The sequence below is a fragment of the Triticum urartu genome, chromosome 5A (assembly GCF_056163025.1).
Source record: "Triticum urartu cultivar PI428250 chromosome 5A, HENAU_Tu73, whole genome shotgun sequence".
In the NCBI taxonomy this organism is placed as follows: Eukaryota; Viridiplantae; Streptophyta; class Magnoliopsida; order Poales; family Poaceae; genus Triticum; species Triticum urartu.
Genome location: NC_141877.1, coordinates 410009038 through 410035171, shown reverse-complemented (window position 1 = coordinate 410035171; position 26134 = coordinate 410009038). Strand labels below are relative to the sequence as shown.

General features: G+C 49.6%; 1 protein-coding gene across 1 annotated transcript; it reads left to right on the top strand.

Annotated features, from left to right (window-relative positions):
- The first annotated feature begins 23327 nt into the window (after nt 1-23327).
- Nucleotides 23328-24366, top strand: LOC125556067 (small heat shock protein, chloroplastic). The gene is made up of 2 exons (XM_048718868.2): nt 23328-23640; nt 23730-24366. The coding sequence occupies exons 1-2, from the start codon at nt 23415-23417 to the stop codon at nt 24113-24115; spliced, it is 612 nt and encodes a 203-aa protein (XP_048574825.2). The 5' UTR covers nt 23328-23414; the 3' UTR covers nt 24116-24366.
- The last annotated feature ends 1768 nt before the right edge of the window (nt 24367-26134 follow it).

The following is a 26134-nucleotide window of genomic DNA, read 5'->3' as shown; positions in this document are numbered from 1 at the left end:
AGGTCTCCTGGAGTACTATGTCCTTCAATTGCACAATCTCACACCGGGCTCCACTCTGCACATCGTGGGTTTTATCGCACTTTGCGAGCTGTTCCTAGGCTGCGAGGCCCATTTCGAGCTATGGAGGAAGCTTTTCTGCCTCATACCTTGATCCCATAAGGGATCCGTATTCGAGGTGGGCGGCGTCGAAGTATGGCGCATAGCCGGAACAGGATATCTTTCCGGAACCCCGAAGAAGGCATCCGAGGAGTGGCCCTCAGAGTGGTTCTATATTGAAGACGTTGTTCTTTCGGACCCAATCCGACATGGCCTACCTGAATTTTCCAATAGCCCGTTAAAGAAGCACCACAGCTAGCGCCCCCGGAGCCTCGAGGAGGAAGACAGTGTAGAAGTTAAGAAGTTAATGGACAAGATAAAGGTACTCACCCAGTCCGGACTGTCCATAATTGAAGTCATGGCGATTTCAATAACGCGCGGTGTCCAACCACTCCAATCCAGAGGACTCCCCATGTAACGCCCCGGATACAACTTTCCATATTTATAACTCCGACTCTTGCCTTTTCCGGAGATGCGATATGATATTCCCTTCGTGGTTGGTGTCGGTGTCAAAACCGGCGGATCTCGGGTAGGGGGTCCCAAACTATGCATCTAGGATCGATGGTAACAGGAGACGGAGGACACAATGTTTACCCAGGTTCGGGCCCTCTCTATGGAGGTAATACCCTACTTCCTGCTTGATTGATCTTGATCAATATGAGTGTTACAAGAGTTGATCTACCACGAGATCATAATGGCTAAACCCTAAAAGTCTAGCCTATGAGTATATGGTAATGAATCTGTCTTATCCGAACTGTGCTCTTCGGTTTATATAGACACCGGCGAGATCTAGGGTTACATGAGGTCGGCTACATAAGAGGGAATCTTCATAGTCGGTCGCCTAGCTTGCATTCCACGCCAAGTAGAGTCCAATCTGGACACGGGTATAGTCTTCGGCCTTCATGTCTTCACTGCCCATTAGTCCGGCCCAATAGATAAGAGGCCGGATGCCCGAGGACCCCTTAGTCCAGGACTCCCTCAGTAGCCCCTAAACCTGGCTTCAATGACGAGGAGTCCGGCGCGCTGAGTGTCTTCGGCATTGCAAGGCGGGTTCCGCTTTATTCGAACTCCAAGATAGTCTTCGGATGTGATGATTGTATCCGGACCTGTCACACACCATGCACAATCGTAGAGAGAATATATATATTTTTACACGAGTTTAATTTGCTGACAGCTCTTTGCAACGTAACAATATGTCTGTCTGGTCATAATTTCGAACCGTTGTCCCACGTTCCAAGACGCGGTTGCAATGGGCACGTCTCGTCGAAGCAGAGATCGTGTCCCCTTATTGCGGGATTCTCATCAATGCGGACATGGGTAACCCAGCCGTGTCGCTTACACAGCCCTTGGGAATAGGCGAATCTTAAGGCGGGTGAGGAGGCATTTAATATTGGCTGCCTTTATAAGGAGATAAGGATTCCCCCTTCCTCTTCTCATGCTTTCTCTCTGTCTCTGCCTTCCCGATCTCGAGCTCCAGCGCCCAAGTTCCAATCTCCTTTCCACTCAAGCAACCATGTCTGGATCCAGTGGTCAGGGCAAGTGGATGGTCTCCTCTGTCACGAAGGAGGGCATTACTGAGTTCCGGGCGGCCGGATATTTGGCGAAGGGAATCGCCCACCGCTTGCCGGCCGAGGGACAAATCGTTCCCACGCCGGAGCCCAACGAGAGGGTAGTATTCCTCCCTCATTTCTTCCGCGGGCTGGGGTTCCCAATCCACCCCTTTGTCAGTGGGCTAATGTATTATTATGGGGTGGATTTCCATGATCTGTCCTAAAATTCCTTCCTTAACATCTCGGTGTTCATCGTCGTGTGCGAGGCCTTCCTCCGCATTCACCCCCACTTCGGGTTATGGCTCAAAGTCTTCAACGTGAAGCCGAAGGTGGTGGATGGCCAACATGCGGAGTGTGGAGGAGCCATGGTGAGCAAGCTGCCCAACATCTCCTGGCCAAAAGGCATTTTTGTGGAGATAGTGAAGGAGTGGCAGAGACAATGGTTCTATATCACAGAACCCCGCGGCACCTCCTGGGCCGTGGCTGCCGGATTCCATTCCAGTGCTCCTACGCGACTCACCCCGTGGGTCGAGAAGAGTCCCGACTAGGGTTCATCCAATGAGGTAATAGCATTGCAGACGCGTGTTCAAAGAATGATAGCCAAGAACGTCAAGCTCGTAGATGTAATCCAGGTGATGTTAGTTCGCCAGATTCTCCCATGCCAACACCGAAGCCGCCCTTTGTGGGAGTTCAATCCGAAGAAGCACCAAACCTTGGTCAGGCTCTTCAAGACTACTCATGAAGACGCGTGGAGGTTGCTCTTTAAGGGCAACGAAAAACCGCCAGCCGCGGATTCAGATCGCGGACACGACGCTAAGCATCCTGCCAGTGAGGTATGTCTTTTTAATGTATTCCATGCCTGTTTATTGCAAGGGCAATGCCTGAGCTTTTATTATTTCTCTTTCAGGACTGGACGAAGAGGGCAGAGCGGATACAGTGTCCGGCTCCATTGCCTGAAGAACCAGTCATCCCGCGTCTAGGGAAGATGCTGGTGCCGGCGCCATATAAGGCGCCGGAGAAGAAGGCCAAGGGGAAGGCCAAGGGGAAGGCCAAAAGTGGCCCCCGTCGTAAGGGCGCTTTGGACGTGCCATCCAAAGACGACGAGACCCATTCCTCCGTCCCTGAGGACGACGACGAGGAAGGAGAAGAGGAGGAAGAAAACAATCCTCCCCCTAAGGAGGGAAGAAGAAGAAGAGGGAAGCTTTAGCGCATTTGGAGGCGGAAGCTCTGGAGAAGGGGAAGGGCGTCCCAGCGGCCAACCCCACATGGGACGTTGACAACAGTTCGGAACGCCGCCCCCGCACTAAGCATCAGGCCACCTCTTGAGTGACACGGCTTATTGATGCGCACATTAGCTCTTCCTCTTTATTATTTTAACATGGTTAACTACACCATTGCAGTCCGGCACATGATCTTATCCAGCAATCCTCCTCTGGAGGTTCGTTGGCTTCATCAGAGATGGCGAGCAGGTCACCACCGCCTTCTTACTCCCCCGGGGCCAGGGACGACACCGAAGTGTTGTCCCGGAGGACCGCTCTGAAGGGAGGAGCCCAGGACATTGTTCGGGAGGCGCCACAAGGCCAGACCTCCACTGTCGGACACATGGGGGATCCAATTCCCATGGAGACTGGCGAAGAGGGCCGTATCCAGATCGGCCCTTAGCCGAATACGGTTCTGGAGCCCCATATGGCTGTGGAGTCAGGCGAGCAGCTCCCTTGAAAGAGGGGGGTGTGCCGCCTCCACCGGTGGCTCCTGTCCATCCAGGAGCGTCGGATGATCTGATGGGGGCGCTACGAAGCGCCTTCGTTGTAGACAAGCACCGTGTCCTTATGCGCGATGTGATCGAGAAAGTTCAGTCCGCCAAGAGCGGAATGAATGAGGCATGCGGCAGCCTGTTAACAGGTTTTGAGGTAAGTGATGTAGAAAGAGGAAAAATCCCCGTGTAGTCAGTAGCCCCTGAGACACTGTCCGGTGTTCGGATAGAAGAACCGGACAAAGGATCAATCCTATGTTGTAGGAGACTAACATAACATGTATGCATAAGCAGGCGTCGCTGTTGGCCGCAACCTCGCATTCTGCCGAAGTCTCTGGATTAAAGCAGAGGATGGAGCGGGCCGAGGACGAGCTCGGCGAGTGAGGGAGTCCTGGATTAGGGGGTCTCCGGACAGCCGGACTATATCCTTTGGCCGGACTGTTAGACTATGAAGATACAAGATTGAAGACTTCGTCTCGTGTCCAGATGGGATTCTACTTGGCGTGGAAGGCAAGCTAGGCAATACGGATATGTATATCTCCTCCTTTGTAACAGACCTTGTGTAACCCTAGCCCCCTCTGGTGTCTATATAAACCGGAGGGTTTTAGTCCGTAGGATAACATACAATCATACCATAGGCTAGCTTCTAGGGTTTAGCCTCTCCGATCTTGTGGTAGATGAACTTTTGTAATACTCATATCATCAAGAATAAATCAAGCATGACGTAGGGTTTTACCTTCATTAAGAGGGCCCGAACCTGGGTAAAACATCGTGTCCCCTGCCTCCTGTTACCATCCACCGTAGACACACAGTTCGGGACCCCCTACCCGAGATCCGCCGGTTTTGACACCGACATTGGTGCTTTCATTGAGAGTCCCTCTGTGTCGTTTCCGTTAGGCTTGATGGCTCCTACGATCATCGATAGCGATGCAGTCCAGGGTGGGACTTTTCTCCCCGGACAGATCTTTGTGTTCGGCGGCTTCGCACTACGGGCCAACTCACTTGGCCATCTGGAGCAGATCGAAAGTTACACCCCTGGCCACCAGGTCAGGTTTGGAAGCTTAAACTACACGGTCGATATCCGCGGAGACTTGATCTTTGACGGATTCGAGCCCCTGCCTTGTGCGCCACGCGGTCACGATGAGTACGATTTAGCTCTACCATCGGACCGTATTCAGGAGATCGCATCGGCAGCCGCTCTGACCCTCAATTCGGAGCCAGTTTTGCCATCCGTGGGTGGGCAGATAGACACCGTCACGGAGGCCGTACACTCTGCGGCGATCGAGCAAAATATTGACCTTACCCTTCACGAGAGCTGTGTTGCCAAACTACCGGATCCTTCTCTGGCCACGGACTCCGAACCGCCTGCGCCCGTTCCTATCGAATCCGATTTGGCGCCGATCATGGAGTTTACCTCCGCGGATATTTTTTAGCACTCGCCCTTCGGTGACATACTGAACTCATTAAGGTCTCTTTCCTTGTCAGAAGGATCCTGGCCGGACTACGTCCGGCAGGATGGGGATGCGGATGACGAAGAAATTCGCCGCCCACCCACCACCCACTTAGTAGCCACTGTCGATGACTTAACCGACATGCTCGACTTCGACTCCGAATACATCGACGGTATGGACGACGATGCGGGGGTCGAAGAGGAACCACTGCCCACAGGGCAGTGGACAGCCACCTCATCATATGATATATACATGGCGGACACACCCAAAGAAGGCAATGGCGATGAGACAACGGAGGATGACCCCTCCAAGAAGCAACCCAAGCGCCGGCATCAGCGGTGCCGCTCTAAGTCCCGCCAAGGCAAAAGTGGTGATACCGGCACCGAAGATAATAGCACTCTGGACAGTGCCGAAGACAACAACAATCCCCTCCAGCAAGATTTAGAGCAGGAGGACGGAGGAGCCAGCCCTCCTGAGAGAGCGGCAGATGGAGAGATGGAGGATGATAATTACATGCCCCCTCCGAAGACGAGGCAAGCCTCGGCGATGATGAATTCGCTGTGCCAGAGGATCCCATCGAACAAGAGCGCTTCAAGCGCAGGCTTATAGCCATGGCAAATAGCCTTAAGAAAAAGCAGCAGGAGCTTCAAGCTGATCAAGATCTGCTAGCTGATAGATGGACTGAAGTCCTGGCGGCCGAAGAGTATAAAATCGAACGCCCCTCCAAGAGTTACCCAAAATGCAGGTTGCTACCCCGACTGGAGGAGGAAGCACCAAAACCTACATCCTCGGCGTATGACGCGGTTGATCGGTCACCTCGTGGCCACGACAGAGAGACATTCCAGCCAAAAGCTCAGCCCGCACCCCGACGTCATTCAAATAAAAAGGCATGAGGAAATACGCCAGACCTACGAGACGTATTGGAGGACAAAGCAAAACATGCAAGATCGATCTATGGATCACGAGGGCGCGCCACTATGCGAGAAAATAATCGTCACGCCGGATACAGTAAAAGTAAGTCCGGCTAGGCCGAACACAGCGGGCAAGACTCATTCAAGCTACGTCGCAATATAGCCCAATACAGAGGCGCCGCACATCCCTTATGCTTCACAGACGAAGTAATGGATCATCAAATCCTAGAGGGTTTCAAACCCGTAAATATAGAATCATACGACGGCACAACAGATCCTGCGGTATGGATCGAGGATTTCCTCCTGCACATCCACATGGCCTGCGGTGATGACCTACACGACATCAAATAACTCCGACTCAAACTCAAAGGACCAGCTCGGCATTGGCTCAATAGCTTGCCAGCAGAGTCCATTGGCTGTTGGGAAGATCTGGAAGCCGCATTCCTCGACAACTTTCAGGGCACTTATGTGCGACCACCAGATGTCGATGACTTGAGCCACATAATTTAGCAGCCAGAGGAATCGGCCAGGAAATTCTGGACACGGTTCCTAACAAAGAAAAATCAAATCGTCGACTGTCCGGATGCAGAGGCCCTAGCAGCTTTCAAGCACAACATCCGCGACGAGTGGCTAGCCCGGCACCTTGGTCAGGAAAAGCCAAAATCTATGGCAGCCCTCACGACACTCATGACCCGCTTTTGCGCGGGAGAAGACAGCTGGCTGGCTCGCAGTAATAACATATCAAAGAACCATGGTACCTCGGATACCAAGGACGGCAATGGCAGGTCATGTCGCAACAAGCATAAGCGCCACATTAACAGCGACAATACCGAGGATACGGCAGTCAATGCCGGATTCAAAGGCTCTAAGCCCGGTCAGCGGAAAAAGCTATTCAAAAGAAGCACTCCGGGCTCGTCCAGTTTGGACCGTATACTCGATCGCTCGTGTCAAATACATGGCACCCCCGACAAGCCAGCCAACCACACCAACAGGGACTATTGGGTGTTCAAGCAGGCTGGCAAATTAAATGCCGAAAACAAAGATAAGGGGTCACATAGCGATGACGAGGAGGAGCCCCGGCGGCCGAGCACCGGAGGACAGAAGAGGTTCCCCCCACAAGTGCGGATGGTTAACATGATATACGCAACCCACATCCCCAAGAGGGAGCGGAAGCGTGCGCTCAGGGACGTATATGTGTTGGAGCCAGTCGCCCCCAAGTTCAACCCATGGTCCTCCTGTCCGATCACCTTCGATCGCAGGGACCACCCCACTAGTATCCGTCATGGAAGATTCGCCGCACTGGTCCTAGACCCAATCATTGACGGATTTCACCTCACTTGAGTCCTAATGGACGGCGGCGGCAGCCTGAACCTGCTCTATCAGGACACAGTGTGCAAAATGGGTATAGACCCCTCAAGGATCAAACCCACAAAAACGACCTTTAAAGGCGTCATACCAGGTGTAGAGGCCCATTGCACAGGCTCAGTCACACTAGAAGTGGTCTTCGGATCTCCGGATAACTTTCGAAGCGAAGAGTTAATCTTCGACATAGTCCCGTTCCACAGTGGCTACCATGCACTGCTTGGGCGAACCGCATTTGCAAGATTCAATGCGGTGCCGCATTATGCATATCTCAAGCTCAAGATGCCAGGACCTCGAGGGGTCATCACAGTCAATGGAAACACAGAGCGCTCTCTCCGCACGGAGGAGCACACTACGGCCCTCGCAGCAGAAGCGCAAAGCAGCCTCTTAAGGCAATCCACTAGTTCGGCGATTAAGGACCCGGACAACTTCAAGCGCGCCCGGAGCAATCGGCAACTAGACCGCCTGGCATGTCCCAAGCTCGCATAGCAATGCGGCCCCCACCCTGGCCTCAGCCAAACGGCAAAATCCGTGCCACGCGTACATAATTACGCATTAAAAATACCATGGGCACAGGCGGGGAGGGGGCACAACGGCGGCACGCCCCAAGTCACGGCTTAAACCGCACTAGGAGCTTCCCGCTTTGTTATTTTTCTCTTTCAGGACTTTAATCTCTGGAAACCCTGTCCGGCAGCATGATTGCCGAACACATGATGCAACAACCAAGGAGGCAGAAAGCTACGTCACACCACAGAACTCCCAGGTGGATTACGATAACGAGTGAAATATTTGCTTTAATACTATTCCTCAGCTTGCCCTTGGAAGGAACATGTCAAACGGTCCTACTTTTTGCTTCTCGCACTACTTGTATCATTCTGCTTTAACGCACCTTTTTGAATAAAAAATGCATAGCATTAAGACTATTATTGCATTCTTCCTTTATATATATATATATATATATATATATGTTCATTCATGACATCCATAACCCGTACACTCTGGTACGGCCAATACGCTAGGGGCTTAAGCATACCCCATAATACGGCGTGAGAAGTCCGAACACTTTCGACAGTGCGGCACGCCAAACTTATAACATTATATGCATCCGCTCCGAATCATGTCTTGGGTGAATAGTTGGGTTTGCCCGACTCCCATGTTTTGGTACCTTACGTTCCGCTATATCGGCTAAGGTAGCACTGGGAGAACTACTGCGATTGTGCCCCGGTTCTGCTGGGCTAAGCACCTCAGTAGAGAAAGCAAAAAAACTGACTGTCATGATAAGGCGAGAGACTGGTCGCTGTTCGAGAGGTTTCGAGTCCCTAAAGGCTTATGCCGCTTAGAGCGAGGAGTCGGCCCTATCTGTCTTAAGGCGTGTATCGCGCCCCGAATTCGGCCTTCCGAATACTAGGAATTTCGCCGAAATTTAAAATTATAGAATTATATGGCTAAGTGAGAGTGATAACGCATTATAGTCTGATTGCCTTGTTCGTTGTGCTGAGCACCTCCCTCGAAGGACCCAACAATGGGAACAAGAGTGCTCAGGTTTATCCCGAACACCCCAGCACTCGTGGCGTGGGGGCGGAAGCCGACGACTAGCCATCTCTCAGATTTGATAAACAGCCGAACAGAAGGTAATATTTTAAATTCAAACAAGTGTTGCATAGCGCATATGAACAAGTTTTCATAAATACAAGATTACACGAGCGAGTTTACTCGAATATTATATCTTTTGTACACTCGTCCGCTATGAGACGAGCACCCTTCAGGACACCCTCATAGTACATCTCGGGGTGGCGATGCTCCTTGCTCTCCGGCGGCCCTTCCTTAATCAGCTTCACGGCGTCCAGCTTGGCCCATTGCACCTTCACACGGGCAGAAGCCCGGCGTGCACCATCGATGCAGACAGACCGCTTGATGACTTCCAGCCGTGGGCAGGCATCCACAAGCCGCCTCACCAGGCCGAAGTAGCTGTTGGGAAGGGCGTCGCCAGGCCACATCCGGACTATAAAGCCCTTCATGGCCTGTTCGGCCACCTTGTGCAGCTCGACCAGTTGCTTCAGCTGGTCGCTCAGAGGCATCGGGTGTTCGGTCCCAGTATACTAAGACCAGTATAGCTTCTCCGTTGAGCTTCCCTCCTCGGCCTGGTAAAACTGTGCGGCATCCGACACGCTGCGGGGCAAATCTGCGAATGCTCCTGGAGAGCTCCGGATTCGGGTAAGTAAAAGGTAATTTACTTTCACATGCTTGCCTTGCATATAGAATGCCTTACCCGCCGCTATCTTCTTCATCGCATCAATCTCTTGGAGGGCCTTTTGGGCTTCGACCTTGGCATTCTTTGCGCTCTCAAGGGGCGCGGCAAGCTCGGACTCTCGCGTCTTCAAGTCAAGCTCCAACGCCTCGTGCTTCATCACGAGAGCGTGGAGCTCTTGCTCCACCTCGCCCACCCGTGCGTATGCCTTTCCCGCTCGGTGCGCTCCTTGGCCGCTTTGTTTTCGGCCTCGGATAGCGCTTGCTTCAGGGTCGCCACCTCGGTCGTGGCCCCTGGCAAATTTACGATGATCCTGTCATTTTGCAATCGCATTCTTTTTACACATATCCACAGACTAGGTACTACTTACCTTTGTTTTCCTCGAGCTGCCTCTTGGCAAGGCCGAGCTTGTCCTTGGACCCTTTAAGGTCCTGCTTCAGTGCGGCAACCTCCGCAGTTAGTGCGGCAGAGGCCAGCAGCGAAGCCTGTATACGCATATTGACATACTTATATTAGACTCCTGCGATATTGTTTGATCCTCCGTTCAACTTTTCTCTGTGAACACCGAACAGAGCATCAGGGGCTACTGTCTATGCGGTAATATGTTTCCCCATATTTCAAAAACTTACCTCAAAGCCTGTTAGAAGGTTAGCACAGGCTTCAGTCAGTCCGCTCTTGGCGGACTGAACCTTTTGGACCACCGCACTCATAATATTGCGGTGCTCTTCGTTGATGGAAGCGCTGCGAAGCGCTCCTAGCAGACTGTCTGGTGCCTCTGGATGGACAGAGGTCACCGGCATAGGCGTCTTTCCCCTTTTGGAAGGAGGCCACCTGCCTGAGTCCGGAACCACTGGAGGTTCCGACGCGGTGTTCGGCCGAGGGCCGAACTCGGAGCCCTCGGGAGCCTTGCTCCCTCTGCTCCCGGAATCCGGAATGTCGCCTTGAGGCGCCTCCGGGACTGTCTCCCCTCGACCCGGTGCCTCTTGAGACAATACATCGGCATTGTCTGTAGGGCAAGGGTAGGTGGCGGTCGGAAGTGGATCGCTATCCATATCCGACGAGCCCAGGGAGTCGTCCGAAGATACGTCGATACGGGCTCATGGCGGTCAGCATAATCATAATTTGGCGTTAGGAGAAGCAGTGTGACAAAGGTATGCTATGAGTTATTCTGGCATCCGAATACTTACGACTTCGCTAGGGGCTTGGACCTGAGCAGCCACTCGTCTTCGCCTTCGGCGGCGGTGGTGGAGTAGTCCGGAAGGAGAGTCCTTCCCTTCTTGGACCCTTCGCCCCCCCCCCCCCGGTTGGGGCGGCCTTCCTTTTCTTGTTTCCCCCGACTAGAGGGGGAGCATCTTCATCTTCCTCCTCTTCTTCGGGGGAGGAGTGCGTCGCGGAGTTATCACACGATGAGTCCGATAACACCTGGCGTCGGGAACTCTTTCGGGTTCCCTTGGCCTTCTTGGTCTTCTCTGACACCTTGTAAGGAGCCGGAGTCAGCATCTCCGTCGGGAGAGCGTCCGCAGTGTCTTCGGGCAGAGGGGCCGGACAGTTAATCTGCCCCGACGTCTCCACCTAGTCCTGTCAAAGGCATGGAGCTCAGACCCCGCACATGGTTAAGCTAGGGGAAATAAATATCCTACCGGATGTATAGAACTCACCGAATGCGCTCGGTGCTTCGCGCTTAGCTCGCGGTCCTCGGTGAGAGAGGGAGGGACCTCGGCGCCCTTGAACAGCACCTTTCAGACGTCCTTGTGCGTCGTGTCGAAGAGCTAGCTCAGAGTCTGGTGCTGGGCCGGGTCGAACTCCCACAAGTTGAAGTCCCGTTGTTGGCACGGGAGGATCCGGCGGATGAGCATGACCTGGACTATGTTGACAAGCTTGAGCTTCTTGCCTGCCATATTCTGGATACATTTCTGGAGTCTGTCCAGCTCTACCGATGAACCCCAGGATAGGCCCTTCTCTTTTCAGGAGGTGAGCCGCGTGGGGATTCCGGATCGAAACTTGGGGGCAGCCACCCATTTGGCGCCGCGCGGCTCGGTGATGTAGAACCACGCCGATTGCCACCCCTTTATGGTCTCCACGAAGGAGCCTTCAAGCCATATAACGTTGGGCATCTTGCCCACCATGGCTCCGCCGCATTCTGCTTGTTGGCCACCCATCACCTTCGGCTTGATATTGAAGGTCTTTAACCACAGGCCGAAGTGGGGCCGGATGTGGAGGAAAGCCTCACACATGACGATGAACGCTGAAATGTTGAGGACGAAGTTTGGGGCCAGATCATGGAAGTCCAGCCCGTAGTAGAACATGAGACCACGGACGAATGGATGGAGGGGAAACCCCAGTCCATGGAGGAAGTGATGGAGGAATACTACCCTCTCGTGAGGTTCGGGGGTAGGAACGATCTGCCCTGCAGCGGGCAGCCGATGCGCGATATTCGCGGCCAAGTATCCGGCTCTGTGCAGCTTCTTGATGTGTCCCTCCGTAACGGAGGAAGCCATCCATTTGCCTCCCGCTTCGGACATGATTGGAGAAGGTTGAGGGGAAGGACGTGGGCTTGGGCATTGGAGCTCGAGTGCGCTAGAGTGGATGAGCAAGGAGGAATAAGGCGTGGGTAGAAAAAGGTTAAACCTTGTCCCTTTATAAGGGCGGCCGAAACTATGCGCCCCCACTAGCTTGGTAAAACTCGCTTATCCCCCAAGCGCCGTAATCGATGGCGCTGTTGGGTTACCCACGCCCGTATTGATGAGAATCCCGTAATAAGGGGGACACGATCTCTACTTTGACAAGACGTGTCAAAAAACTGCCTCGTGTTATGTGCGGGGCTAGTTAAAGGAAACGGTTCGAATAATCACCGGGCCATGGCATAATGTCATGTTGCCAACACGTGTCAGCAGATTAGATTTGTGGAAATATTATTCTCTCTATGGTGGTATGTGGAACTTATTTTACAAGGTCGGACACTATCCTTGTATTCAAATTCTTCCGTGGTGTATTCGGAGAAGGAACCCACCTTGCAATGCCGAAGACAATACTACGTGCCAGACTCGTCGTCATTGAAGCCTGGTTCAGGGGCTACTAGGGGAGTCCTGGATTAGGGGGTCTCTGGACAGCCGGACTATATCCTTTGGCCAGACTGTTAGACTATGAAGATACAAGATTGAAGACTTCGTCTCGTGTCCGGATGGGACTCTACTTGGCGTGGAAGGCAAGCTAGGCAATACAGATATGTATATCTCCTCCTTTGTAACCGACCTTGTGTAACCCTAGCCCCCTCTGGTGTCTATATAAACCGGAGGGTTTTAGTCCGTAGGACAACATACAATCATACCATAGGCTAGCTTCTAGCGTTTAGCCTCTCCGATATCGTGGTAGATCAACTCTTGTAATACTCATATCATCAAGAATAAATCAAGCAGGACGTAGGGTTTTACCTCCATCAAGAGGGCCCGAACCTGGGTAAAACATCGTGTCCCCTGCCTCCTGTTACCATCCGCCTTAGACGCACAGTTCGGGACCCCCTACCCGAGATCCGCCGGTTTTGACACCGACAGCGGGGTTACAATGCAGCTTCAGGAGAAGCAAGGTGAGTAACGTCTTGCTGTGTGCTCAGAAAGAACAAGCACTGCGGACTGACCGTAATGTTCAAATATGTGCAGGGGCCACAACCGAGGTGGCGGGCCGTTGAGTAGCAAGTCGCTCGGAAAAAGATCGAGGCCCGAGTCAAGGAGGTCCAACAGGAGTTCCAAGACATGGTGAAAAATGTGAGACCTTGGAGAATGATGCGTCGATTCAAAAGGCCGAACTCTCCAAGGCTCATTAGAGCGCGGAGACCGCACGGAATGAGAGCCAAGCCGCCCTCTAGGATATCCATGAGGCTAGGAAGATCACGGTGGGTAAGGCTTTTAAGATGCAAAGCAAGTATGCGGAGAAGCAATACCTTTTACTAACCCGGGTTCGGAGTTCCCCAGGGGCTTTTGCGGATTTACCACGTAGCGTAGCAGACGCCGCAGAGTTCTACCGAGCCGAAGGAGGAGGTTCGACGGAGAAGCTCTTCTGGACGCAGTATGCGATGCCAGAGCATCCTGTGTCCTTCACCGATCAGCTAGAGCAGTTGGTGGAGCTGCACAGGGTGGCCGAACTAGCCTTGAAGGATTTGATAATTCGGCTATGGCCAGCCGAAGCTATGCCCGGCAGCTACTTCGGACTTGTGAGGCGGCTAGTGGAAGCCTGTCCGCGGCTGGACGTTGTCAAGCGCTCTGCCTGTATTTAAGGTGCACGTATGGCCTTCGCTTGCTGCAAGATGTGGTGGGCGAAGGTGAACGTTGTTGAAGTTTCCAGCGGGCCTCCGGAGGGTAAGGAGCACCGCACACCTGAGTGATATTTTGCAGATGTCATAGAAGGGTCTCGACTTGCGGCGGCTCAATGTTCGCGGGACATTATTTTTGAATGAATGTATTCATGTAGCCCGTGCATTGTATTATGGAAACAAAGTCTATAATGTAATATTATTATGCTTTAATTGTTTCCTCCTGTGCTGCCGTGTTATTTATCATCTGAGGGTTGGCCAGTCGTCGGCTTCTGCCCTCACATAGGTAGTACGGAGGTGTTCGGGATGGGATCTAAACAATCTTGATCCAATTATATGGTCCTTTGGAGGAGTTGTTTAGCGCAACGAACAAGGCAATCAGACTGTACAGCTTAAACGCCCTCACTTAGCCATAGGAGTTTTATAATTAAGAACGTGCGCAGCCCCTGGTCCAGGCAAGGGTGCTGTCAGCATCTGATCGGGAAGTGCCGATCCTTCGCGTGACGCGGAAGAAATCTCCAACGATTTTTCAACCCTCGAATAGCTGACCGGCTCTCGCCGTATCATGACAGTCAGTTTTCGGCTTTCTCTACTGAGGTGCTCATCCGGTCAAGGCCAGGGCACAATCAAAGTAGTTCTCCCTTTACTACCCTAGCCGATAGAGCGGAACATAGGGTAGCAAGCACAGGAGCCGGGCAACCCAACTATTGACCAAAGACTTGATTCAGAGCCAATGCATATAATGCTAAATTCGGGGTGCCGAACTTTATGTATAAAAAGTGTTCGGACTTTGCTGCCGTATTGTGGGGCGATAAGCAGCCCCTGGCGAATATGAGACGTACAAAAGAGTACCGATACGGCTGATAAGCAGATCGAAATGAAATCAAGTAAAAAGCGAAAAACCACAGAAACTGGGCCGCAAATCATTTTTATCATAACTGAATGGATACGTCAAGGCGTATCTTATACAGATAGTGCACTAAACACCCGGACTATTTAACATGCCGGAATCAAGAGGGAGCAGGGTGCAGGTTCCAGGATAATAAGTAAAAATACCATCAAGAAGAACCTATGGAGGGTACCCTGCACGCCTATGCTGCATGCCCCCTTCAAAGGAACTAGAGATCAGGCTCGTGGGAAAAGGAACCTGAAACCGAAAGAAAAAGGTGTGTCCGGGGTCGGTCTAGCCGAACTATAGATCCCGGGTTAGCTTGTGCCTCCGTCGATGTCCATGGAATTTCAAGTGCGTAATTATGTATGTGTGGTACGAATGTCACTACTTCATCGGGACTGAGACGGAGGCCGAATTGCTAATCGAGCTCTTAACGAGCCGTGCTGTCGTACTGCGGTGTAGTTCGGGACCTTTTGATGGTGTCCAGGGGCTCGGCACCACACTATGGTGCTGCTGGAGAAGGCCGCTCTGTACCTCTGCTGCTAAGGCGGCGGTGTGCTCCTCTATTCGGAGGGAGCGTTCCATGTTGCCATTGACTGTGATGACGCCTCATGGGCCGGGCATCTTGAGCTTGAGATAAGCGTAGTGTGGCACTGCGTTGAATTTTTCAAAGGTCTCAGACTTGTGTTTCGTTAAGTAGACATACCCATATCTACTCAAGTCATCAGTGAGGGTGAGAACATAACGATAGCCACCACGAGCCTCAACATTCATTGGACCGCACACATCAATATGTATGATTTCCAATAAGTTGGTTGCTTGCTCCATTGTTCCGGAGAATGGAGTCTTGGTAATTTTGCCCATGAGGCATGGTTCGCACGTGTCAAATGATTCATAATCAGGAGACTCCAAAAGTCCATCTGCATGGAGTTTCTTCATGCGTTTGACACCAATGTGACCAAGGCGGCAGTGCCACAAGTATGTGGGACTATCATTATCAACCTTACATCTTTTGGTATTCACACTATGAATATGTGTAACATCACGTTCGATATTAAATAAGAATAAACCATTGACCAGCGGGGCATGACCATAAAACATATCTCTCATATAAATAGAACAACCATTATTCTCAGATTTAAATGAGTAGTCATCTCGTATTAAACGAGATCCTGATACAATGTTCATGCTCAAAGCTGGCACTAAATAACAATTATTGAGGTTTAAAACTAATCCCGTAGGTAAATGCAGAGGTAGCGTGCCGACGGCGATCACATCGACCATGGAACCATTCCCGACGTGCATCGTCACCTTGTCCTTTGCCAGTCTCCGCTTATTCCGCATCTCCTGTTTTGAGTTACAAATATGAGCAACCGCACTGGTATCAAATACCCAGGAGCTACTACGATTACTAGTAAGGTACACATCAATAACATGTATATCACATATACCTTTGGTGTTGCCGGCCTTCTTGTCCGCTAAGTACTTGGGGCAGTTCCGCTTCCAGTGACCACTTCCCTTGCAATAAAAACACTCAGTCTCGGGCTTGGGTCCGTTCTTTGGCTTCTTCCCGGCAGCTTGCTTACCGGGCGCGGCAATCCCTTGCCGTCCTTCTTGAAGTTCTTTTTACCCTTGCCTTTCTTGAACTTAGTGGTTTTATTCACCATCAACACTTGATGTTCCTTTTTGATTTCCACCTCCGCTTATTTCAGCATTGAATATACCTCAGGAATGGTCTTTTCCATCCCCTGCATATTGAAGTTCATCACAAAGCTCTTGTAGCTAGGTGGGAGCGACTGAAGGATTATGTCAACGACCGCATCATCCGGGAGATTAACTCCCAGCTGAGAAAAGCGGTTGTGCAACCCAGACATTTTGAGTATGTGCTCGCTGACGGAACTATTCTCCTCCATCTTACAACTATAGAACTTGTCGGAGACTTCATATCTCTCAACCCGGGCATGAGCTTGGAAAACCATTTTAAGCTCTTGGAACATCTCATATGCTCTGTGTTGCTCAAAACGCTTCTGGAGCCCCGGTTCTAAGCTGTAAAGCATGTTGCACTGAACCAGGGAGTAATCATCAGCACAGGACTGCCAAGCGTTCATAACGTCTTGGTTTGCTGGGGGTGGTGCTTCAAGGACATATGCTTTCTTGGCAGCTATGAGGATGATCCTCAAGTTTCGGACCCAGTCCGTATAGTTGCTACCATCGTCTTTCAGCTTGGTTTTCTCTAGGAACGCGTTGAAGTTGAGGACAACATTAGCGTGGGCCATTTGATCTACAAGACATATTGTAAAGATTTTAGACTAAGTTCATGATAATTAAGTTCATCTAATCAAATTATTTAATGAACTCCCACTCAGATAGACATCCCTCTAGTCATCTAAGTGATACATGATCCGATTCAACTAGGCCATGTCCGATCATCACGTGAGACGGACTAGTCATCATCGGTGAACATCTTCATGTTGATTGTATCTTCTATACGACTCATGTTCGACCTTTCGGTCTTCTATGTTCCGAGGCCATGTCTGTACATGCTAGGCTCGTCAAGTCAACCTAAGTGTTTTGCGTGTGTAAATCTGGCTTACACCCGTTGTATGCGAACGTTAGAACCTATCACACCCGATCATCATGTGGTGCTTCGGAACAACGGACCTTAGCAATGGTGCACAGTTAGGGGGAACACTTTCTTGAAATTATTGTGAGGGATCATCTTATTTATGCTACCGCCGTTCTAAGCAAATAAGATGTAAAACATGATAAACATCACATGCAATCAAATAGTGACATGATATGGCCAATATCATTTTGCTCCTTTTGATCTCCATCTTCGGGGCGCCATGATCATCGTCGTCACCGGCATGACACCATGATCTCCATCATCGTGTCTTCATGAAGTTGTCTCGTCAACTATTACTTCTACTACTATGGCTAACGGTTAGCGATAAAGTAAAGTAATTACATGACGTATAAGTTGACACGCACGTCATAAATAAATTAAGACAACTCCTATGGCTCCTGCCGATTTTCATACTCATCGACATGCAAGTCATGATTCCTATTACAAGAACATGATCAATCTCATACATCACATATATCATTCATCACATCCTTTTGGCCATATCACATCACACGGCATATGCTGCAAAAACAAGTTAGACGTCCTCTAATTGTTGTTGCAAGTTTTTATGTGGCTGCTATAGGTTTCTAGCAAGAACGTTTCTTACCTACACCAAAACCACAGTGTGATATGCCAATTTCTATTTACCCTTCATAAGGACCCTTTTCATCGAATCGGATCCGACTAAAGTGGGAGAGACAGACACCCGCTAGCCACCTTATGCAACTAGTGCATGTCAGTCAGTGGAACCAGTCTCACGTAAGCGTACATGTAAGGTCGGTCTGGACCGCTTCATCCCACGATGCCGCCGAATCAAGATAAGACTAGTAACGGCAAGTAAATTGACAAAATCGACGCCCACAACAACTTGTGTTCTACTCGTGCATAGAAACTACGCATAGACCTAGCTCATGATGCCACTGTTAGGGATCATAGCAGAAATTTAAAATTTTCTACGCATCACCAAGATCAATCTATGGAGTCATCTAGCAACGAGGGAAGATGAGTGCATCTACATACCCTTGTAGATCGCGAGCGGAAGCGTTCAAGAGAACGGGGATGATGGAGTCGTACTCATCGTGATCCATATCACCGATGATCCTAGCGCCAAATGGACGGCACCTCCGCGTTCAACACACGTACGGAGCGAGGACATCTCCCGCGCCTTGGTCCAGCAAGGAGGAGGGAGAGGTTGAGGAAGAGGGCTCCAACAGCAGCACGACGGCGTGGTGGTGGTGGAGCAGCAGACTCCGGCTTCGCCAAGCTCTTGCGGAGGAGGAGAGGTGTTGGGGAGGGGAGGGGCTGCGCCTTGGATGTGGTGGTCAGCCCTCCCCTTGCCCCTCTATTTATAGGGGAAGGAGGAAGGGGCCGGCCCCCTCTAGATGAGATCTAGAGGGGGGGCGGCGGCCAAGGGGAGGGGGCTTGCCCCTCAAGCAAGGGGGGCGCCCCCTTTAGGGTTTCCCCCCCAACCCTATGCGCATGGGCCCAAGGGGGGATGCTTCCAGCCCATGTAGGGCTGGTTCCCTTTCCTCTACGGCCCATTAGGCCCTCCGAGAGAGGTGGGCCCTCCCGATGGACCCCCGGAACCCCTCCGGTGGCCCCGGTACAATACCGATATGCCCCCGAACCTTTCTGGTGACCGTATGACAACTTCCTACATATAAATCTTCACCTCTGGACCATTCCGGAACTCCTCGTGACGTCCAGGATCTCATCCGGGACTCCGAAAAACATTCGGTAATCACATACAAGTCTTCCTAATAATCCTAGCGTCATCGAACCTTAAGTGTGTAGACCCTACAGGTTCGGGAACCATGCAAACATGACCGAGAAAACTCTCCGGCCAATAACCAACAGTGGGATCTAGATACCCATGTTGGCTCCCACATGTTCCACGATGATCTCATTGGATGAACCATGATGTCGAGGATTCAAGCAATCCCGTATACAATTCCCTTTGTCAATCGGTACGTTACTTGCCCGAGATTCGATCGTCGGTATCCCAATACCTCGTTCAATCCCGTTACCGGCAAGTCACTTTACTCGTTCCGTAATGCATGATCCCGTGACCAACTACTTAGTCACACTGAGCTCATTATGATGATGCATTACCGAGTGGGCCTAGAGATACCTCTCCGTCATACGGAGTGACAAATCCCAGTCTCGATTCATGCCAACCCAACAGACACTTTCGGAGATACCTGTAGTGTACCTTTATAGCCACCCAGTTACGTTGTGATGTTTGGTACACCCAAAGCACTTCTACGGTATCCGGGAGTTGCACAATCTCATGGTCTAAGGAAATGATACTTGACACTTAGAAAAGCTCTAGCAGACGAACTACACGATCTTGTGCTATGCTTAGGATTGGGTCCTGTCCATCACATCATTCTCCTAATGATGTGATCCCGTTATCAATGACATCCAATGTCCATGGTCAGGAAACCGTAACCATCTATTGATCAACGAGCTAGTCAACTAGAGGCTCACTAGGGACATGTTGTGGTCTATGTATTCACACATGTATTACGATTTCCGGATAACACAATTATAGCATGAACAATAGACAATTATCATGAACAAGGAAATATAATAATAACCATTTTATTATTGCCTCTAGGGCATATTTCCAACACGATGGGCACAGACCCCTGCGCGCTTAGGATTTAGACCGGGTTGTCTCTAGAACTTGTCTGGGTGTGTTTTATTAAGTATCCGGTTCTAGTTGTCATAAGGTCGAAGTACAACTCCGGGTCGTCCTTTTACCGAGGGACACGACTATTCGAATAGATAAACTTCCTTGCATGGATGCACCACATTACCCAACATTCTCGATCACTCTGGCTGGACACACTTTCCTGGGTCATGCCCGGCCTCGGAAGATCAACACGTCACAACCCCACCTAGGCCTAACAGATAGGTCAGCACACCGGTCTAAATCCACCAGTGTTTTAAATAGCCGGCTATAACTCCGCTATAGCCCGCTATATAGCCTTTTAACTAGGGTACCGCTAAATGGTCCCATGTACAAATAGCCCGCTATAGATTCGCTATAGCTGATTTTGAGGTCCGCCGCTATTTGGCAATAGCCCGCTATTTAAAACATTGACGATGATACTTGGTGAACTTACCAGCTACTCTCTTCTATATGCTTCAAGATGGAGACTGCCAGAAGTGTAGTCTTCGATAGGACTAGCTATCCGCCTCTTATTGTGGCATTCTCCAGTTTAGTCCACAGATACTACCCATTTCATTGATACCATTGCATATGTAGTGTAGATCCTTACTTGCGAGTACTTTGGATGAGTACTTATGGTTGCTTTGCTCCCTCTTTTCCCCCTTTCCATTCTTCTCGGTTGTCGCAATCAAATGTTGGATCCCAGGAGCCAGATGCCACCGACGGCGACTCCTACTACACTGGAGGTGCCTACTACTAAGTGTAGGCCGCTGTCGGCGACCATGAGTAGTTTAGGAGGATCCCAGGCAGGAGGCATGTGCCTCTTTCGATTTGTATCCTAGTTTGTGCTAGCCATCTTATGGCACCTTGTTTAACTTATGTCTGTACTCAGATATTGTTGCTTCCGATGACTCGTATTCGAGCCCTCGAGGCCCCTGGCTTGTATTATGATGCTTGTATGACTTATTTGTTTTTAGAGTTGTGTTGTGATATCTTCCCGTGAGTCCCTGATCTTGATCGTACACGTTTGTGTGCATGATTAGTGTACGATTGAATCGGGGTGTCACACCCCACCTCCTTTGTTGTCATATGTGAACCATACCCCCAACAAAGCCCAAATCAGTGAGCTCACAAACCTCGACACATGTCGCGGAAAACTAGCATTTGAACTAGAGAAAACGGTGTAATCAAGAAATGTTCAAAATCAGATGATCAAAACTAGCAAGGGAAAGGTGGGTTGGGGAGAGTGACCCACTAGAAACCCTTGTTGCCGTCAAGTTGCCCGTGGGGCGACCCAAGGGCCAAAATGTTTTTCTAGGATGATTTTCTTCAGTTTTTATAACTAGCCAGACAATTATATTATGAAATGATAAGTGTTTTTCCTTGTTGCAAAAAACGTTTCCTTGAATGCCTAAACTATATTTGTAGTTGGGCAACTAATTAACTTGGCACTAATATTTTTTTCCTAAAAAACATGGTAGGAGTGCTTTGTGTGGGCTGTTGTACCCTAGCAAGAGTTTAAGAGGTTGTGTCTTGCGTGAATGATGCCAGCTACTTTTGTAAAGTAACAACGCAAGGTCGAAATGATTATACACTTGTTGCGGCTATGTTTTGTTTGTCACACTAGCACCAAAACCCAAGGAGAAGATCATGGGTTATCGCACAGATCCGAAGTTGATACCTACGCCTATAAGAAAAGACCTACTACTTTTTTCTGAAGTCAAACGATGTAAAGTTGACTAAGTTTATAGCAAAAGCTATCAAAAACTATGATATAAAATTAATATCATTAGATGCACATTGAAATGTTTTCATATTATATATTTCAAATTTTAATTGTTAATGGTTTTACCTACAAACTTGATCATACTATGCATCATTTGACTTCAGACAAAAATTGTAGGACTTCTTTTTTAGAGACAGATAGAGTGGTAATATTCTAGTTTCAAATGACTGAGCATCGTCTTGTTCAAAAAATAAAGATTATTGTCCTTTTTTTAATGTAATGGACATCTCTCCTAGGTTCCGTTTCTGGCTAGCCTTGGCCAGCGTGTTGGATATGACCTCGGGCAGTGTCGCTCCCTCTCCCACGTAATCACATATTTTCGCATTTTCTCTGGTCTTATTCCCGAATCTGCTTCACCTCGCACAAGCAGAGAACAATGGTCTGATCTAGGCGAAGTAAGGTGGAGGACTGAAGCGATAGGAAACAATTTTCTCCAATCAACATTTGATGTTGCTCTATCTACACCACTTTGACATTTGCAGCTCCACATCTTTTGTTGTCATACATGAACCGTGGCCCAACAAAGCCCAAATCAGTGAGCTCACAAATCTCGAACTTGTCTCGAAAAACTAGCATTTGACCAGGAGAACGTTGTGTAATCGAGAAATGCTAAAAGTCAGATGATCAGAACTAGCAATGCAAAGGGGGGTTGGAGAGGATGGCCCGATGGAAACCCTTGCCCTCAAGTCACCCGCGGGGCGACCCTAGGGCCAAAATGTGACAATTATATATTAAAATAGTAAATATTTTTCCTTGTTACAAAAAAAAGGTTCCTTAAATACCTGGACTATATTTGTAGCTGGGCAACTAATTAACTTGGCACCAATGTTTTTTTCCTGAAAAAAAACTTGGTAGGATAGCTTTGTCTGGGCTGTTGTACTCTGGCAAGAGTTTGGGAGGTTGTGTCTTGCGTGAATGATATCCAACTGCTTTTGTAAAGTAACAACACGAGATCCAAATGATTCTAAACTTGTTGTGGTTGTGTTTTGTCTGTGACACTAGCACCGAAAACCAAAGAGAACATCATGTCTTTTTTGCGATAGATCATGGGTTATCACAAACATCCGAGGTCGACATGATGTACTCCCTCTGCCTCTAAAAAAACCCTACTACAATTCTTTTTTCTGAAGTCAAATGATGTGATGTTTGACAAAGTTTGAAGTTTGTAGCAAAAGCTAACAAAAACTACGATATAAAATTAATATCATTAGCCGCACAATGAAATATTTCCATATTATCTATTTCAGATTGTAATTGTTAATGGGTTTCCCTACAAACTTTATAACACTATGCATCATTTGACTTCAAATAAAAATTGTAGGTCTTCTTTCCAGAGACGGAGGGAGCTAGTAGTAATATTCTACTTTCAAATGATTGGGCACCGTCTTGTTGAAAAAAGAAGGACTATTGTCTTTTTTTAATGTAATGAGTTGGTTAAGCCAAATGTGCTAGTTACTCACTCTCATCGATCTGGATCAAATGAGGTTGCATTGTGAAGAAAAGGAAGAAATAAAACACCACCCTGTCATATTCTTCTTCCTCCGACGACAAGATTGGTATCATTCGGAGCAACTGCCCAAGCAACCGCACCTCTTTATTCCCTGCGTCACCGAGCAAAAAGCTGGCTTGGCCTCCCGCTACTAACCGTATAAGAGGGCCCTCGAAATGCATCCCATTTCACAACATATGTGCACAGCAGGACCAACTTGACCATCACCTTGTCTTCCCTACGTCTTGCTACAGACAAGCAGCTGCAATGTCGACGGTCATCTCTTGCTCCCTCCTGAGCGGCCGGCCGGCGGCCGCACCATCGCGCTCCTCCGGCAATCGGTTTCCACCGACTACGGGGAAGGCTGCCGCGGTCGCTCTCCCTTGTTTCCAGCGGCAGTCCAGGCCCTCCTCCGTGTGCTGTGCAAGCAACCCAAAAGGAGATCAGCACGTGCCAAAGACGGATTTGCCGCCGTTCAGCATCTCCCCCGTCGGTAAGATATAATAACTTCATTTATACCCCGTGCACCACACTGATCGTCGTGTCACTCACTCACTCACACAACGAATTTGTGTCGATTAGCCCTGCTGCGCCCCGGGTCGCCGCAGGGGGAGCGGTGGCAGATCAAGGAGGGGCCCGAGGCCGTGAGCATGTGGTTCGAGGTGCCGGGCCTGTCCAAGGAGGACCTCGTCGTGGAGCTGGACGAGGATGTGCTCGTCATACGGAAGATGAAGGCCAAGGCGGAGACGGCGGCTGGGACGACAGACGCTGGCGGCAGCGCGAGCTCCAAGGACGCGGCCGGGGCGGCAGCGCAAGACGGTGACATGTACGCGCGGCTACTCGTCCCGGCGGGCTACAACAAGGAGACCGCCAAGGCGGAGCTCGCCTCCGGCGTTCTGAAGGTTACCATTGATAAAGTGAAGGAGCTCGCACGCAGGAGGATCAGTGTCGACATCGACGTCAAGTAGAACAACTGCTTTGCATGCGTAATGCATACGCATGGGCATCTCTACGTACGTTGACGCCCATTGCATCGAGGGAGAAATTGTCCAAGAGACCCATGAAAAACTTCTTCATATGTGCTTTTGTTCCTACTTAAATAAGGTCAAGTATTATGCATGTATCATGTATCACTTGTTTTTCAACCACGCATACAATTATTGATAAAACTGAACATTTGTTGTGCTCTATAAAAATGTATTTATTGTGTTTGTGAGGAGATATGCTAGACACACGGAGAAGTTTTCACAGACCAGCCCTATGTCACGTGTTTGACAAATTGTCAAAGTCATGCCAACTGAATGAAGGTCCAACCAAAATGTCCACAAGTGAAAGAAAAAAACTGTAAAACACGAAATTATCTAATGATGAAGATCCAAGTAAAATAAGCTCGTTAGGTGGAGGGACATGTTTATTTTTGAGCATCAGTACAGACACAAGCGCTCATATACACGCGCATAGACTCACTCCTATGAACGCACACATGCACACCCTACCCCTATGAGCACCTCCGAGAGACTGAGCCGACATATCATCTTGAGATTTACGAAGTCACCGTAGGCGCCTCGTCATCGACGGGAACGTCTCCTCCCACTGAAAGCGCATCGCCGGTGGGTTGGGGATACCACTGTCCACCTAACCAACTCAATCACAGGTTGATTCGCGGTGGAGGGACATGTTGGAGCTAGCTTTACCATGAACCTTTTGGTCTCTACCAAGGGTGGATTCTACCATGGACCATGAATCACCACTATTTCCTAGTCTACCATGAAGAAAGTGGACCAAATTTTACTATGGTAGCCTTCCTATCTACCATCACACCATGGTAGCCTTCGTCACCTATCAAGGACCCTAACCTATATAAGCCCCATGGGCATGTAACTATCGTTTGAACATAACGCAACGGGAGAGACCTCAAAAGGACACGAGAAGGGATTAGGGAGAGGAGTCATCTCCGAGTGGGACCTCGAAAGGCTTGGAGTGATGACAAGAAAGGGAGCATCAAGGTGGGGTAGTCTTCGACCCGAGCCACTAGTTGAGCACTTCTCACATCATAAGTGAGAGGATTCTGGACGCAGGCTTGTCTTTGATGAAAGTCGCCTAGTTAAGAAGTTCCTTCATCACCACTCTCAATAGACATAGATGAAATATTGTAAGAGTTGCACTGTACAATGGAAGTTGGTAGCTTGAATAATGTTATACACTCTGAATAAGTTGTTTATGATAATTATTGCTCATGGATTCAATCTACAATGTTAGAATAAATCCGAGGCATACCGTTGATCATCCGAGGACCAAGCAATCACATGAGCACGACACCGAGATTTGTTAACGAGGTTCACCGATATGGCTACATCCCCGGGGCCTGACTATGGGCGCTCCTCCCCATGACACCGCTACAATACCGCACCCGGTCGCCCTGGACACCGGCACATGCCGCCAGCTTCCCCTGCGTTCCGGTGTTATTATGTTGGCATAGATTACATCATGTGTCTACCCCTGCTATATAAGAGAGGCCTAGAATACAAGTGTCCTACTTGGACACGACTCCACATCCTATATAAACACAATACAACTCATAGTCCAACTGTAACCTACCTTGTACACTATATTCGACACAACTCCAACAAACTCCACCTTGGCGAATATTCTCCACCACCTTGAATTTGTCAATGCGTCAAACTTCCATGTACATTGGACTTGAGTTTATCCCGTGAGCACCGCTACTACTCCAAGACTCCATGTGACTCCACCTGCAACTTCTAGTCCCTTCTTTTCTTGACCACAGTCAACGCTAGAGCAAAATTAAGTTCCGTGTTGCTCTAGTTTCTGCTCCCAATTTTCAGAGTATCCGTCCAACGCCATCACACACTGATCACTGACCTGCGTGAAAGTGAACAACTCATATATTGGGTTGTAACACCCTCGATACGGCTATATCTCCCACATGTCGAAGCACGACTTAGAGGCATAACCACATTGAAAGC